The sequence below is a fragment of the Phaenicophaeus curvirostris genome, chromosome 33 (genome assembly GCF_032191515.1).
Source record: "Phaenicophaeus curvirostris isolate KB17595 chromosome 33, BPBGC_Pcur_1.0, whole genome shotgun sequence".
NCBI classification, from domain to species: domain Eukaryota; kingdom Metazoa; phylum Chordata; class Aves; order Cuculiformes; family Cuculidae; genus Phaenicophaeus; species Phaenicophaeus curvirostris.
This window is the reverse complement of record NC_091424.1, coordinates 685,136-702,867: the sequence shown is the minus strand read 5'-3', so window position 1 is coordinate 702,867 and position 17,732 is coordinate 685,136. Positions and strand designations below refer to the sequence as shown.

Sequence of the window (17,732 nt, the reverse complement as noted above, 5' to 3'; positions counted from 1 at the left end):
CCCAACAATTACCACGCCCTGTCTGTTCCCATGCCCCACCCATTCCCATGCTCTGCCTGTTCCCACACCCTGCCCGTTCCCAAGCCCCGCCTATTTCCCACGCCCTGCCCAGAGCGTGAACATGGGAGGGGCACGGGGAAATTTAGACAGTAGCATCATGGAATCAAACACAGAGATCAAGATGATCAGCGAGTGTTCAATTTATTGAGCTTAGCTCTTTCTTTATAAACCCTTTTTGGTCTCATTCCTGGGTGCCCACGAGGGTATCTCCAGTGTATTCTTGGTTAAAGGTAGCTGTCCATAAAGCTATTACTAACATAGAATTTGCAAAAATACTGTGCATGCTAAGAAACCAAGTTACATTCAAATAAACTATGTTGATAGTTCTCTTGAATCATTTTCCCTTCAGCTGGTGCTTGTTCCCACCCAACTAGCTCTTGTATTCCTTTCAGCTGGCATTTGTTCTCATTTATGTTCTCAGTGGTTTCTTAAGTGCCACTACAGAATATAGAAATACATCAGCGATTTTCTGTATTTATTTTTGGCAGTCAGCTTGAGACAAATGATGTACCTCACAACATAGAGATGAATAAGCATAATCCAGGCAGAAGTTTTCCTCCTCCCCATCACCTAGATGATAGTAGATTTTGATAACAGAAAGTGGGTTTTGGTAATTGTCTAGAATTTGAGGTATTTTAAATATTTTGTAGCTAGATTTCATTCTTTTATGCAGTGAAAGAGTAAGATTAAATAGCAATGAATAGAAATTTAGAAATTTCAATGTCAATTGCGGGGAGGAAAATTCTAATATGAAATTTCTATTTGAAATCTCTTGCTTCCCACACTCTGCCAATTTTCACCTTAAGGTGCAAATAAGACAGCATCATTCTTTTTATTTAGTGTTGCCAAAGTGTAAGAGTATCTGACAAAGTGTTTGGCAGAGTATTCTCCACTTTGTTATGGGTGACAATATATAGGGAGCAATGTCGACATGGTGGAGGAAAATTCTGATTTAAAATTTCTAAATTTGTATTCATCACTATTTAATCTTACTCTTCCATTGCATAGAAGAATGAAAAGTGTCTACCAAAGATTTAAAATATGTCAAATTCTAGGCAACTGCCAAACCCCTGTTTCTATTATCAAACTCTACTGTCTATTTCATTTATTGGTAAGTGAATATTCAAAAATCTTGAAGAAAATTTTAGATGGATTTTATGGTAAAATTGGACCTTCATAAAGGTATAAATTTGATTTCTATGATGTAAAGAAGACTTCTTTCTGCTTCCTTAAGATTTTTCCCACGACCTGCCTCTTCCCGCACTTAAACTATTTTCCGCGCCCCAGCCATTCCCACGCCCCATACTCAGCCCCGCCCATTCTCACCCTCTGCCTTTTTCCCGCACTCTATTCTTGGCCCAGGCCTTTCTCACTCTCCACGTATTTCTCACGCTCCACCACATCTACATGCCACGCGTTCCCGCGTTCCACTTACACTCACAAACCGCATTATCGCACGCCTTTCCAGTTCCAACACCCCTCCCCTTCCCACGCGCCACCTATTCCCACTCTCAGCTCGTTCCCAGGGCTCGTCTTATCCCATGCTCCATCCTCTGCCCTTCCCTATCACATGGTCTGCCTCTTTCTCATGCTGTGCCTCTTCCCATTCTCCACCCTATCCTACACTCCGCCCATTCCCATGCCCTGCCTCTTTCATGATTTGAAACATTAACAATACATTACTGTTACAGGTATAGTCTGCATAATTTTTTTATCTTTTACTAAACTGGATATCAGTTGAAAGTTTTCCTATATTTTCTTCTTAATTTTTTTTTTTTTTGAGTGGAGAGTGAACAGAACATTTCCTAGATATGTACTTCTTTAAGTTAAGCTGTGTACCTCAAAAGGTAAAAAAATTGAGCATATTCCAGAGGCAGTTCAAATAAACTCTCGAGGAGGAGGAGAACGTCTACATGGATTATGCTTATTCATATCTATGTTGTGAAGTACATCATTTGTCTCTCAAGCTGCCTGCCAAAAATACATACAGAAAATTCCTAATGTATTTCTTTATTCTATGGTGGCTCTTAAGTAACAACTGATAACATAACCTTCTGTATTGTACAAAATTGTGCCAGTTGTCCCTGCTACAGAGTATAGCAGAACGGGTTATAAAATAAATACATTTTGAGCGACATCAAATAGGGAGAATTGTTGATGTAGTGGAAAAAAGACCCAATTTGAAATTTCTAAATCTCTATTCGTCACTATTTAATCTTACTCTTTCATTGCATAAAAGAATAAAAAATAGCTACCAAAGATTTAAAATATCTCAAACTCTAGACAATTAAGAAAAACCTCATTCTATTTTCAAATACTACTATATATTTCATTTTTTTTAATGTATACTCAAAATCTTGAAGAAAATTTTAGAGAAATTTTATGGTAAATATTGGTTAACGTATACTAAAAATCTTGAAGTATATTGTAGATGGATGGTTTGGTGAAGTTTAACCCTTTTCATAATAGAATAAATTTGTTTTCTATGATGTAAAGAAGAGTTCTTACTGTTTCCTCAAGATTTCTGTGTGGGGGTAGGGTTACGGTAAGGGTCGTTAGGGTTAGGGTCGTTATGGTTAGGGTTATGGATAAGTTTAGCGACATTAGTTTTAGGGTTACGGTTAAACTTCGGTTTATGGTTGGGTTAGCGACATTAGGGTTAGGATTATGGTAAGTGATATTAGTATTAGGTTTAGGGTTAAGGTTAGAGTTCCAAAGACAAGGTGATTTCCAACACCCTGCCCATTCCCAAGTCCCACCTTTTCCCATGCTCTGCTCAATCCTAAGCACTGCCTCTTTCCATGCACCACTAATTCCCACATTCCCAATATGTCCAACATCCTGCCCATTCCCATTCTTCACACCATCACAAGTACTGCTTATTTCCCATGCCAGAACAATTTCCATGCTCTGTTTCTTCCTCTGCTCGATCCTCTGCCCCAGCAATACCCACGGTGCACATATTCCTATGACCTGGCTATTGCTACGCTCCTATTCTCACACCCAGCCCGTTCCCATGACCCGCTTGTTCCCACAATCCACCTATTTCCCACACCCTGCCGATTCCCATCATCTGCTTCTTCAAACGCTCCATCCTCAGCCCCGCCCATTCCTGCTCCCCACCCATTCCAATCCTCTACCTATTTCCCACGCCCTGCCAGTTCCCACGCCACGCCCATTCCTGCGCTCTACATTTTCCCACGCCCTGCCCATTCCCATGCCCCACCCATTCCCACACTCCATACTCAGCCCCACCCATTCCCACCCTCTGCCTATTTTCTGCGCTCTGTTCTTGGCCCAGCCACTTCCCAGTCTCCACCTATTTCCCACACTCCAACACAGCTCCACTCCAAACATTCCCACATTCATCCTATACTCACATCCTGCTCTTTCCCACACCTTTCCAGTTCCCACACTCACCCATTCCACACGCCACCTATCCCCACTCTCTGCTCGTTCCCAGGGCTCATCTCATCCCATGCTCCATCCTCTGCCCTTCCCCATCACGTGCTCTGCCTCTTTCCCAAGCTCTGCCTCTTCCCATGCTTCACTGCACCCAACACTCCGCCGGTTCGCATGCTCTGCTTCTTTCATGGTTTGGAAACATTAAGAATACATTTTTGTCACAGCAATTGTCTGCACACGTTTTATTGTTTTATTCAATTTCATATCAGTGGAAAGTTTTCCTATATTTGCTTATTAATTAATTTTTTTTGTGAGGATAATAAACAGAATAGATAATTTTCCATCATTTTAAATATGAGAACAAGAGCCTCAAGATCAAACATAGATGCACGGAATGTAAAACCTGGAAAAGACTGAGAACAGTATTAATCGGTATTTCTGGAATCTAAACTAAGGTCAAGTGAAAAATAAGTTTCTGGTAACATTTCAGAGCACCTCTCTGTGCTTTGCAATGAACATGATTAATGCATGCAGTACTTTGAAGGCTCAAAGGTGCATTAAACATATTAATAAACAGGGCAGAATGATTTTTAATTTAGACTGCAGAGAAGTGGAAGCGTGATGTTTCAAAATTCGTATCATCTTTTAAGTACTTACCAATAGAATTCCTTCTTATGTATGAATAATTCTTTTGCATAACTAGTTATCTTGTATTCAATTGGATATCCGTTCAAAGTTGTCCTATATTTGCTTCCTAAAACAATATTTATTTGAGAGGAGAGTAAACAGAACATTTCCTGGTTATATTCTTCTTTAAGCTGTGTACCTCATAAATGTTAAAAATTTGAGCATGTTCCAGAGGCAGTTGAAACAAACTGATGGGGGGAGGAAAACATCTGCCTGGATTATGCTTATTCATATCTATGTTGTGAAGTACATCATTTGTCTCTCAAGCTGACTGCCAAAAATATATTGAGAAAATTGCTAATATATTTCTTTATTGTATGGTGGCACTTAAGAAACAACTGAGAACACAACCTTCTGTATCATACAAAATAGTGCCAGATGTCCCTGCTACAGAGTATAGCAGAAAGGGGGTATAAAATGAACACATTATGTGCAACATTAAATAGGGAGAAATGTCGATCTGGTAGAGGAAAAATATAATTTGAAATCTATAAATTTCTCTTCATCGCTATTTAACCTTACTCATTCATTGCATAAAAGAATGAAAAGGAGGTACCAAAGATTTAAAAGATGTCAAATTCTAGACAATTACAAAAATCCTCCTTCTATTATAAAACTCTACTATGTATTTCATTTATTGATTAATGAATAATCAAAATTTTGAAGAAAATCTTAGAGTAAAAAAGTAAGGTAAATATCAATACTTTCTTAATATATTAATATAACTTCTACGATGTAAAGAAGAGTTCTCACTGCTTCCTCAAGGTTTCTAAGTAAAGCTAGGGTTACATTTAGGGTCATTAGTGTTAAATTCATTAGGTTTAGGGTTGTGGTTCGGTTTATGGTTTGGGTTAGAGACATTAGGGTTAGGATTAGGGTTAGCAATATTAGACTTAGTATTAAGGTTAAGGTTATAGTTCCAAAGGCCAGAATATTTCCCACGCCCAGCCTGTTCCCAAGCCCAAACTTATCCCATGCTTTGCCCGATCCTTAGCCCCGCCTCTTTCCATGCCCCACTAATTCCCACACTCCAGCTATGTCCAACACCCCACCCATTCCCATTCATCACACCATACTAAGTTCTGCTTATTTTCCATGCCCGAACACTTCCCATGCTCTGCCTCTTCCCCTCTTCCATCCCCTGCCCCACCCATACCCACACTGCACATATTCCTACGACCTGGCTATTGCCATGCTCCTTCTAGTCTCACACCGAACCCTTTCCCATCACCTGCTTGTTCCCACTCTCTTCCTATTTCCCACGCCCTGCCCATTCCCATCATCTGCTTTTTCCCGCGCTCCAACGTCAGCCCCTCCCATTCTAACGTTCTGCCCTTTCTAATTCCCCACCCATTCCCATGCTCTGCCTGTTCCCATGCCCCCACCCATTCCCACGTCTGACATTTTCCATGCTCTCCGTGTACCCACAACCTGCCTGTTCCCGTGCCCCACCCATGCCCATGCTCTGCCTGTTCCCACACCCCGCCTTTTTCCCACACCCCACCCATTCCTATTTTAAAACTAAGCCTAAGGCTTAGAGGAGCAACTATAGGAAAACTTTCAGCTGATATCCAATTGAATAAAAGAGAAATAGTTCTTTGACAACTGCTGTGCCAGAAATGTATTGTAAATGTTTCAAATCCATGCAAGAGGCAGAGCATGGGAAAGGGCAGGGTGTAGGGTGGGGTGGAGCATGGGAAGAGGTGGAGCATTGGAAAGAGCCAGAGCCTGTGATGGGGAAGTGTAGAGGATGGAGTGTGGGATCACATGAGCCGTGGGAACGAGCAGAGAGTGGGACTAAGTGGCATGTGGGAAAGAGCGGGGTGTGGGAACTGGAAAGGCGTGGGAAAGGGAGAGGCGTGAGTATAGGAGGAAGGTTGGGATGGTTGGAGTGGAGCTGTGGTGGAGCGTGGGAAAGAGGTGGAGAGTGGGAAGGGGTTAGGTCAAGAAGAGTGTGGGAATTAATGCGTTTGAATGGGCGGGGCAGAGTATGGAACAAGGGAATGAGTGGGGCATGGGAAATAGCTGGGGCACGGGAACGGGCAGGATGTGGGAAGAGGCAGAGCATGGAAATGGGTGGGGTGCGGGATCAGGCGGGGCTGAGGATTGAGCATGGGAACAAGCAGGTGATGGGAATCAGCGAAGCGTGGGAAATAGGTGGAATGTAGGAACAAGCAGGTCATGGGAACAGGCGTAGTGTGAGAATTGAAGGAGTGTGGCAATAGCCAGGTTGTAGCAATATGTGCAGTGTGGGTATGGGCGAGGCATAGGTTCAAGCAGGGGAAGAGACAGAGCGTGGGAATGGTTCGGGAGTGGGAAATAAGCAGAACTTGTGATGGTGTGATGAATGGGAATGGGCGGGGTGTTGGACATGGCTGGAGTATGGGAATGAATGGGGCATGGGAAAAGTCGGGGCGTGGGATCGGGTAGAGCATGGAACAAGGTGGGGTTTGGGAATGGGTTGGGTATGGGAAATTGTCTTCTCTTTGGCACTCTAACCTTCACCTTAACACTAAGTCTAATATCGCTAAGCCTAATCCTAACCCTAATGTCGCTAACCCAAATCACAAACCGAACCATAACAGTAACCCTAAAACTAATCTCACTAACCCTAACGATAAACCTAACACTAATGACCCTAACCCTAACGACACTAACTATAACCCTACCTCTACATAGAAATCTTGAGGAAGCAGGAAGAACTCTTCTTTACATCATAGAAATCAAATTTCTACTTTTATGAAAGATCAAACTTTACCATACGATCCATGTAAAATTTTCTTCAAGATTTTGAATATACATTAACCAATAAATGAAATATATAGTAGAGTTTTATAAGAGAAAGAGGGATTTGGTAACTGTCTAGAATTCAAGATATTTTAAATCTTTGGTAGCTACTTTCCATTCTTTTCTGCAATGAAATAGTAAGAATAAATAGCAGTGAATAGAAATATAGAAATTTCAAATTAGAATTTTTCTCCACCTGATCGACAATTCTCCCTATTTTATGTCGCCCACAATGTATTTATTTTATAAACCCTTTCATCTATACTCTGTAGCACGCACATTTGGTATTACTTTGTGCAATACAGAAGGTTATGTTCTCAGTTGTTTCTTAAGTGCCACCATAGAATAAAGAAAGACATTAGGAATTTTCTGTATATATTTTTGGCAGGCAGATTGAGAGACAAGTGACGTACCTAACAACATAGATATGAATAAGCATAATCCATGCAGATGTTTTCCTCCTCCCCTTCAGATAGTAGATTTTGATAATAGAATGTGGGTTTTGATAATTATCTAGAGTTTGCGATATTTTAAATCCTTATGTGCTACTTTTCATTCTTTTATGCAAGGAAAGAGTAAGATTAAATAGCGATGGATAGAAAATTAGAAATTTCAAATTAGATTTTTCCTCTACCAGATCCAAATTTCTCCCTATTTAATGTCGGACATAATTGAATAAAATATAATAAGGCATGCAAGCAATTGCTGTGACAGAAATATATTGTTAATTTTTCCAGGCCATGAAATAGGCAGAGCACGGGAGCGGGCAGGATGTTGGATAGGGTGGAGTATTGGAAGAGGTGGAGCGTGGGAAAGAGGGAGAGCATGTGATAGGGAAGGGCAGAGGATGGAGCATGGGATCAGACGAGCGCTGGGAATGAGCAGAGACTGGGAATAGGTGGCACATGGGAATGTGCGAGGTTTGTGAACTGGAATGGTGTGGGAAAGGGTGGGACGTGAGTATAGGAGGAACGTGGGAATGAGTGGAGTGGAGCTGTGGTGGAACGTGGGAAATAGGTGGAGAGTGGGAAGTGGCTGGGCCAAGAACAGAGCATGGGGAATAGGCAGAGGGTGGGAATGGTTTTCTAATTCTAGAAAATTAGCAAAAAACTCTTACTATTATCAATCTCCAATATGTATTTCATTTATGGGTTAATGGATATTCAAAATCTTGAAGAAAATTTTAGATGGATTTTATGCTAAATTTTAACCCTTTTATAATAGAATAAACTTGATTTCTATGATGTAAAGAGGAGTTCTTACTGCTTCCTGAAGTTTTTTGTACGACCACTCATCATCTGTTTCTTGTAACTGTTGTGGTACACTTTCAAAATGAGAATATTTGTGAATTTAATGACATTTAATGACATTTAGGACATTTGAAAACTAATTATGGCAAGAGTGTTTTTGTTTGTGTGTTGGTTTGTTATTTTGATTACTTTATAAGAATGTAAATGCATTGATCTTAAGCAAGAACCATCAACTAATTCTAAATTTCTATTCATTACTATTTAATCTTACTCTTTCATTGCATGAAAGAATGAAAAGCATCTACCAAAGATTTAAATATCTTGAATTCTAGAAAAGTACCAAACCCCACTTTCTTATATAAAACTCTTCTATATATTTCATTTATTGGTTAATGAATATTCAATATCTTAAAGAAAATTTTTGTTGGATTTCATGGTAAAATTTAACCCTTTTATAACAGAATATATTTGATTTCTATGATATAAAGAAGAGTTCTTAATTCCGCTTCACGGTTTCTACATAGGGGTAGGGTTATGGTTAGGGTTGTTAGTGTTAGGGTTTGGGTCATTAAGGTTATGGTTAGGGTTAGAGACATTAGTTTTAGGGGTACGGTTATGGTTTGGTTTATGGTTCAGGTTAGTGACATTAAGGTTTGGATTAAGGTTAGCGATATTAGCCATAGGGTTAGGTTTAAGGTTAGAGTTCCAAAGACCAGACAATTTCCCACCCCCAGGCCATTCCCAAGCCCCATCTTTTCCCATGCACTTCCTGATCCTAAGTCCCGCATCTTTTCATGCCCCACTAATTCCCACACTCCAACTATGTCCAACACCCCGTCCATTCCCATTCATCACACTACACATATTGTGCTTTTTACCCAAGCCCAAACTGTTCCCACACTCTACCTCTTCCCCTGCTCGATCCTCTGACCCGCCTATACCCATGATGCACGTATTCCTACGACCTGGCTATTGCCACACTCCATCTGTTCTCACACCCAGCCCATTCCCATGACCCGCTTGTTCCGACACTCCACCTGTTTCCCAAGCCCTGAAGATTCCTATCACGTGCTTGTTCCCATGCTCCATCATCAGCCCCATCAGTTCCTGTGCCCCGCTGATTCCCACGCTCTGCCTGTTCCCACATCCCGCCCATTCCCATGCTCTGCCTGTTCGCATGCCCTGCCCCTTCTCATGCCCCACCCATTCCCACACTCTGTCTTTTCCCGTGCCCCTCCCATTCCCACACTCTGCCTGTTTTAATTCCCACACATTCCCATGCCCTGCCTGTTCCCACGCTTTACCTTTTCCTACACCCTGCTAGTTCACATGCCCCCCCTTATAGACGCCCCGCCTATTCCCATCACCTTCTTTTTCCCACCCTCCATCCTCAGTCCTGCCCATTCCCGCGCCCCACCTATTTCCCATGCCCCCGCCATTCCCACGCTCCATACTCAGCCCCGCCCATTCCCACCCTCTGCCTATTTCCCACACTCTGATCTTGGCCCAGGTGCTGTCAGAAGAGATGCTGAGCAAGAATGACCATGAATGCTGCAGAGCCTCTGGAGATAAAACTGCAGAGAGCTTTGATAAGCAGCTAGCCTCCAGCCTGAGAAAATTCAACATCTGTGGCAGAAACAAGAAGGCATAGAAACAACCACAGTGGTCACGAGGAGCTGGGAAGGGGAAGAACAGCTGTGGAAATTTTTATGAAGGACTTGCAGGACTGTTGTTGACATTTCACTATGGTATAAAGATGAGGTTGTAACAATAAACATGGTCTCAGCTTGAAATGAAAGCAGAATCAGTGTCTGTTTAATACGCCACAGGCTGCCTCCCACTCTCCACCTATTTACCACGCTCCAACACAGCTCCACTCCACCTGTACCCACGTTCCTCCTAGAGTCACTCCCTGCCCTTTCCCATGCCTTTCCAGTTCCCACATCCCACCCATTCCCATACGCCACCTATTCCCACTCTCTGCTCATTTCAAGGGCTCATGGCATTCTATGCTCCATCCTCTGCCCTTCACCATCACATGCCCCTCACCACAAGAAGGATGTTGAGGCTCTGGAGCAAGTCCAGAGAAGAGCAACCAAGATGATGAAGGAACTGGAGAACAGGCCCAAGCCACAACATTTCCCATGCTCTGCCCGATCCTAAGCCCCGCCTCTTTCCGTGACCTAGTAATTCCCACACTCCAAACATGCCCAACACCCCACACATTCCCATTCATCACACCATCCCAAGTTCTGTTTTTTTCCCATGCCTGCACCATATCCACGCTCTGGCTCTTCCCCTACTCAAACCTCTGCCCAGCCCATACCCACACTGCACATAGTAGAATGACCTGGCTATTGCCACACTCCTTCTATTCTCACACCCAGCCCACTCCCATGACCCGCTTTTTCCCCCAATACACCTATTTCCCTCATTCTGCCGATTCCCATCACCTTTTTTTTCCCACGCTCCAACCTCAGCCCCACCCATTCCTGCACCCCACCCATTCCCACGCTCTGCCTGTTCCCACACCCTGCCCTTTCCCACGCCACACATATTTCCCATGCACCACCCATTCCAACGTCCCATACTCAGCCCCACCTATTCCTACCCTCTGCCTGTTCCCACGCCCTGCCAATTCTCATGACTCATCCATTCCCACACTCTGTCTTTTCCCGTGAAACCCCATTCCCACTTTCTGCCCATTCCAGTTCCCCACCCATTCCCATGCTTGTCCTGTACCCATGCTCTGCCTTTTGCCATGCCTCACTCATTCCCACGCTCTTCCTGTTCCCACGCCTCACCTTTTCCAACGCCCCACCCATTCCCATGCTCTACCTGTTATAATGCCCTTCCAGTTCCTGCGCTTCACCTTTTCCCAAGCTCTGATGTTCCCACACCATTCCCATTACAATGTCCCACGTATTTGCGCCACACATTCACACACTCTGCCTGTTCCACACCCTTCCCATTCCCATGCCCTATACTTTCCCACGCTCTACATTTTCCCATGACCTGCCCGTTCCCATGCCCTGCCTATTTCCCTCGCCCCACCCATTCCCACGCTCCATAATCAGCTCTGCCCATTCCCACCTCCTGCCTATTTCCCACGCTGTGTTCTTGGCCCAGCCCCTTCCCAATATCCACCTATTTCCCAGGCGCCACCACAGCTCCAATCCACCTGTTCCCACGTTCCTCCTGTACTCACGCACCTCCATTTCCAACGCCTTTCCAGTTCCCACACCCAGCCCGTTCCCATGTGCCAACTATTTCCAGCCTCTACTCATTCACAGGGCTCATCTGACACTATTCTCCATCCTCTGCACTTCCCCATCACATGCTCTGCCTCTTTCCCACGCTCTGACTCTTCCCATGCTCCACCCTATCCAACACCCCGCCCGTTCCCATGCTCTGCCACTTTTGTGGATTACAAACATTAACAATACATTTCTGTCACAGCTATTGTCTGCATACCTTGTTATCTTTTACTCTATTGGATATCAGTTGAAAGTTTTCCTATATTTGCTTTTTAATTTTTTTTTGAGAGGATATTATACAGAATAAATTATTTTCTATCATACTAAATGTGAGAAGAAGAGCCTCAAGATCAAACATAGGAGCACGGAATGTAAAACGAGGAAAAGATTGAGAATAGTATTAATCTGTATTTCCTGAAACTAAACCCAAGTCGAATGAAAAATAAGTTTCTGGTAAATTTTCATAGCACCTCTCTTTATGCATTGCAATGACCATGATTAATGCATGCAGTATTTTGAAGGCTTAAAGAGGCATTAAACTTATTAATAAGTAGGGCAGAAGGATTTTTAAGCTAGACTAAATATAAGTGGAAGTGTGATATTTTAAAATTCATATTTTTTTCCAGGAATAAACAGAAAGAGGTTAATGTGCAATTGAGACAGCATCATTCTTTTCATTTTGTGTTGTCAGAGTGTAAGAGTAACTGACAGGTTTTTGCAGATTATTCTCCACTTTGCAAGGTACCATAGAAATGGTTAGGAATCTGTCTCTTTTGAGAGATGTGAACACATATGAGCTTGGTCTGCGACTTAAAGACTAGGATTTTCTAGTTCACCACTCGTCATCTGTGTCTTGGAACTGCCCTGGCACACTTTGGAGAGGAGAAAATGGGTGAATTTAAGGATCTCAAAACCATAGCTACTGATAAAGGCATTTGATACCTAATTATGGTAAAAGTGTTTTCCTTTGTTTGTTGGTTGTATTTTTATTTTTTTTATGACTATAAATGCATAGATCTTAAGCAAAAAACAAAAGATAAAAACTTATCATTTAAATTCTTTCTTATGTATCAATACTTCCTTTGCATAACTAGTTATCTTGTATTCAGTTGGATATCCGTTGAAAGTTGTCCTATATTTGCTTCCTAAAGCAAAAATTTATTTGAGAGGAGAGTAAACAGAACATTTCCTGGCTATGTTCTTCTTTAAGTTAAGCTGTGTACTTCAAAAGATAAAATAAATTGAGCATGATCTAGAGGCAGTTGAAATAAACTGACGGGGAGGAGGAAAACATCTGCATGGATTATGCTTATTCATATCTATGTTGTGAGGTACATCATTTGTCTCTCAAGCTGCCTGCCAAAAACAAATACAGAAAATTTCTAATGTATTTCTTTATTCTATGGTGGCACTTAAGAAACAACTGACAATATATTCTTCTGTATTGTACAAGATAGAGCCAGAAGTCCTTGCTACAGAATATAGGAGAAAAGGGTTATAAAATAAATACATTGTGGGAGACATTAAATAGGGGGAAATGTCCATATGGTAGAGGAAAATTCTGATTTGAAATTTCTAAGTTTCTATTCATCGCTATGTAATTTTAATATTTCATTTCATCAAAGAATGCAAAGGAGCTATCAAAGATTTAAAATATCTCAAATTCTAGAAAATTGCCCTCTTGCAATCATGGCCTCCAATTATCGGCACTAACGAGTCCCTGGGGAATGTTGTGCTAGTAACAATCCTCATTGAGACCAATTAATACTTCAAGGTACTCTGAGTTGTGTTCTTGACTTCTTGAGAGCTTTGCTCAATCTCCTCTCAGCAGCTGAGGTTCAAGGACTCATTAGCAAATCCACCCTGGGTCTCATTAAAATACAGAAAGCCTTAACAAGCTCTTTCTCTTCCTGGCATTTTCTTCAGGTCTTCAGACTTGTACATCTCCCGGGAGTCATTTCCCAGTGTGGTTAAAGAGGAAGATTTCAAAATGCACCCAAGAAAAATACGTTCAGTTTAATGTTTATATATCACTAATTTTCAGCTCAGAGGACAGAAAACAGAAGCATCCTCCAATGGGTGTTGATGCTGAGTGTCACCTCCTGGTCTGGGCAGCATGGAAAAGCATCCCTTGAGGTCTGACCCTGCATAGACAGCCTTGCTCCTCACCTCCCCAGCCCCACCATTTCTGGCAGTGACCACATGGGACTTGCATCCCTTTTCCTTACATCCCTTTCTCTTTCCATTCTGAGAGCTTGGGGAAATGAGATCATTATCTGTCACTTTCCTGGTGGCGCAACCCCCCCTCCTCCTCCTCCTCAGTGATTCTCCTTCACAATTAATGCAGTAACATTGTAGGAAATAAGTTTCTCTTCCCAGCTGATGGGGGGAGCATCAGGGATGGGTTCAGCCTGTTTCTCAGCAGGTTTCCCTAGAGCCCCAGGGACACCTCGAGGGAGCCCAGAGGGGGCAGAGAAAGTGCTGCCTTGGGCTGCTCCTCTGCTGCTGAGCTGGGCTGGGCTCCTGGCAGGGAGGGAGATGGTGGCAAGTGGGCAGCACTACAAAGAGCCAGGTCTGTCCAGGAGCAGCTCCTCTGCAAAGCCCAGCAGGGCTGAGGGCACTGCCTGCAGGCAGGGAGGGGAGAGGAGGGAGACAGAGAGAGGGGAAAGGCAGGGTGGGGTGGGAGGATGCTGAGAGCTCCCTGCAAGAGGAACCCTCACAGTTCTTCTCAAGGTGAGTCTCTGGCTGTAGAACAACGCAGGAGCCGTTCCTGGAGGGATCTCCTGAAAGGAGCTCATCCCACAACTCATGGTATTTGTAAGTACAAATATCTCACTTTCTTTAGAGCAGAGGAGGACGACGTGAGGGACTCTGCACTGAACCATCAGAAAGACAGAACACAAGAGCTGCCTTCTGCTGATGGCTGTGGAGGTATAAAGGTGGATCGGCACCACTGAGTTCCTCAGGGCTGTCCTTCCAAACAGGGTCCCTGTGTCCCAGTGTGCTGGGACAGAGGTTCTGCACCTTCCAGGGTCAGCACTCAGCCTGTCATGGCAGTTGATCCTGGTGAGGTGGGGAGAAACTGTCAGTGGAAGGAGAAACTCACAGCAAGGCAGAATCATTCTGCTGCGAAGAGCTCTGGGACACTTCTAGAATATTTCCAAATGGATGTCTCAAGGAGAAGGTCAAGGCAAGGATTGCTATAAAGGTAAGGATCTTCCCTGTGACTGTGCTTTCTGTTTCCTTTTCCAGGGGAGTAAGGGGGATGAGAGAAAAGCAGACATATGAATTGAGCACTCCATGTTTAATCGTTCCCTGAGATTCCTGGACTGCAGCTCTGAGTGAACTTTAGGTCAGTCAAGACCATAGTAAAATGCCTTCAGTAACTTCTCTGCCTATGGACAGCACCAGCCTCACCTCTGCTGGACCCATCAGGTTGTTCAGCCCTTTTCCACCTGCAAACAGGAACCCGCGCCCAGGCAGTGACCTGTAAACAGGCAGGTTTGTGTAAGGGAGTGCAAAGCCTCTGTCCTCAGGGTTCTGGGCTCCAAGGCTGAGCCTCCTCCTCTGCAGCCACAGCTCCAGTTCCCTCTCCAGAGCCCAGGGGCTGAGAGCAACTGCCCAGCATGGTTGGTGTCTGGGAGGGGATGAGCACAGCTGGGGAAAGGGAACGCTGTCTGTGTGCCTGGCTGCCTCTGCTCAGGCCTCCCACAGCCAGACCCTCACTCTCTTTGTCCCTGTTTATCCCCTGGTCTCTGTTCTTTCTATTGTTCTCTGGTTCTTGCTGCCAGGCTCTCTGGGGATGGGAGTTTCAGCTGCAGACTCACCCTCTGAACTGGTTGCTCTATTCCTGCAGTTGTGTCCATGGGAACCTGTGTCCCAGCTTTGCTCTGAGCTGTGAGGCACTGGGCAATGCAGTCAGTGCGTCTGGGGAAGGAGCTGAACGTCCCTTCAACAAATGGCATGATGAGGACACTTGGCTGTCCTTGAGGTGTCCTTCCAAGCTGTGAACTTCCCTCCCGGATACAAACCTGCCTTATCACATCTTTGTGCTACGTGAAGGCCCCTTGAGATTAGCAGAGATGCAACTAGAGAGAAAATGTTGTTTTGTTTCTGAAATGAGCCGTGTGTGTTCCGGGCTGAAAGTGGGGGCTGAGACCTTCAGAAAGGGTGAGATATTAGGTGGTGTGAGGTGGATCCCTCTGCAGGGCTGACTCCTCGCAGCTAGCAGGCAGAGGACCTGGTCCTCCAGCACATTCAGCCAGCACCAACAAGGGTTGCAGGCACAAAGCTTAAGGAAGGGCTGAGAGAAACTGAAAAGCAGTGGCAAGGGTAAAGTGCGAGAAATGGCTTTGATTTTACTCAAAGAAGTCCCCCCTAACTTATTACTGAAATTTTCTTTTTGTTCAGTGTTTCACATCCAGAGGCAGCAGATGTCCAACAGCAGCTCCATCACCCAGTTCCTCCTCCTGGCATTCGCAGACACACGGGAGCTGCAGCTCTTGCACTTCTGGCTCTTCCTGGGCCTCTACCTGGCTGCCCTCCTGGGCAACGGCCTCATCATCATCACCATCACCTGTGACCACCACCTCCACACCCCCATGTACTTCTTTCTCCTCAACATGTCTGTTCTTGACCTGGGCTCCATCTCAACCACTGTCCCTAAATCTATGGTCAATTCCTTCTGGGACACCAGGGCCATCTCCTACATGGGATGTGTTGCCCAAGTTTTCTTTGTGTTTTTCTTGTTTTGTGCAGAATATTCTCTTCTGACTGTCATGTCTTATGACCGCTACGTTGCCATCTGCAAACCCCTCCACTACGGGACCCTCCTGGGCACCAGAGCTTCTGTCCACATGGCAGCAGCTGCCTGGGGTTCTGCGTTTCTCTACGCTCTGCTGCACACGGCCAATACATTTTCCCTGCCCCTCTGCCAGGGCAATGCTATAGACCAGTTCTTCTGTGAAATCCCACAGATCCTCAAGCTCTCCTGCTCATACTCCTACCTCAGGGAGCTTGGGCTTCTTATGGTCAGTGCCTTAGTAGTATTTGTCTGTTTTGTTTTCATTGTGGTGTCTTATGTGCAGATCTTCAGGGCTGTGCTGAGGATCCCCTCGGAGCAGGGGCGGCAGAAAGCCTTTTCCACGTGCCTCCCTCACCTGGCCGTGGTCTCTCTGTTTGTCAGCACTGGAGCATTTGCCTACCTGAAACATCCTGCCATCTCCTCTCCATCTCTGGACCTGCCGGTGTCAGTTCTATACTCAGTGGTGACTCCAGCACTGAACCCCCTCATCTACAGTTTTAGGAACCAGCAGCTCAAGGATGCAGTGTGGAAACTGATAACTGGATGATTCTCTGAAGCAATGAACTGCTCATCTCCTTCTGCATAGCAGTTATCATGCAAATCACAGCAAGCCCAGACTGGCTTCTGTATTTGCTGATGGTGTTGCTAGTTTTTGAAATTGCAATAATGTTATCCTTTATTTTAATTCACAGTCTTCTCTTTTCTTAATGATTGGCTGAGTTGATGAGAAGCTGTGCTCTCAGTGTATTTAAATAAAATAAAGGAATATTCCAAGTGTTCTGTTCCTTGATATCTTTCCTCCAATATCTTTTTGAAGCTGCAGGGACAGTTCCTGTGGGCACAGGTGGAGGGGAAAGGAGTCCCAGCATTGCAGCACTGCCAGGCACCAGCATTTCATCTCCCAGCGCTGTCCTCTCTCCATTTCCACACTCTCCTCCTCACCCCTTGCCTTGCTGTAAGGCTCTGAGCTTAGTCCCAGCCGTGCTGCGTGGCAGTGCTGTGCCCGCAGGCAGGGACAGGCAGTGAACACTTTTGGGACAGAGCTGAGTCCACAACAGCCTTTCCATAGACCGAAGGGAATCTCCTCAGGGCAGTGAGGAGCTGAGGTCATGAACCTCATCTGGTTCACCGTGTCTTGAGCAGGAGAGTATGAGTCCATGTGTAGTAAAAGAAGCCTCCTTTCATCTGGCCAAGTCCTGGGAGGGTAATGGATGTGCCTGGTGTTATGAGATCTATTGTATCTCAGAAATTCATAATCCATTGAGGCACATATAGATCCCAAGGGGACTGTGAGGCCAGTTCTGTCTCTAAGAGTGTCAGGCCAGAAGCAAGAACGTGGCTGGGAAGATCTTCTGCCAAAGTACCCACAGAATTGATTAGATAGGAAAGTTTCCTTAAGATGATCAAGTCCAATCATAAACCTAACAGAGCTAAGTTGTTTCCCTCCAACCATGTCCCATAGGAATAACCTACATGTTTCTA

At 44.4% G+C, this 17,732-nt stretch overlaps 3 protein-coding genes across 3 annotated transcripts in view; 2 read left to right on the top strand and 1 right to left on the bottom strand.

Moving 5' to 3' along the window:
• Nucleotides 1-17,732, top strand: part of LOC138732498 (antigen WC1.1-like) — a 236,620-nt gene that overhangs the window by 78,590 nt on the left and 140,298 nt on the right. The gene's annotated exons all lie outside the window — the stretch shown is intronic.
• LOC138732470 (scavenger receptor cysteine-rich type 1 protein M130-like) overlaps nucleotides 1-17,732 on the bottom strand; it is a 107,785-nt gene that overhangs the window by 53,102 nt on the left and 36,951 nt on the right. The window lies entirely within an intron of this gene.
• On the top strand, nucleotides 15,880-16,797 carry LOC138732553 (olfactory receptor 14J1-like). Its single transcript, XM_069879172.1, has one exon. It carries the CDS (start codon nucleotides 15,880-15,882, stop codon nucleotides 16,795-16,797), a length of 918 nt encoding a protein of 305 aa, XP_069735273.1.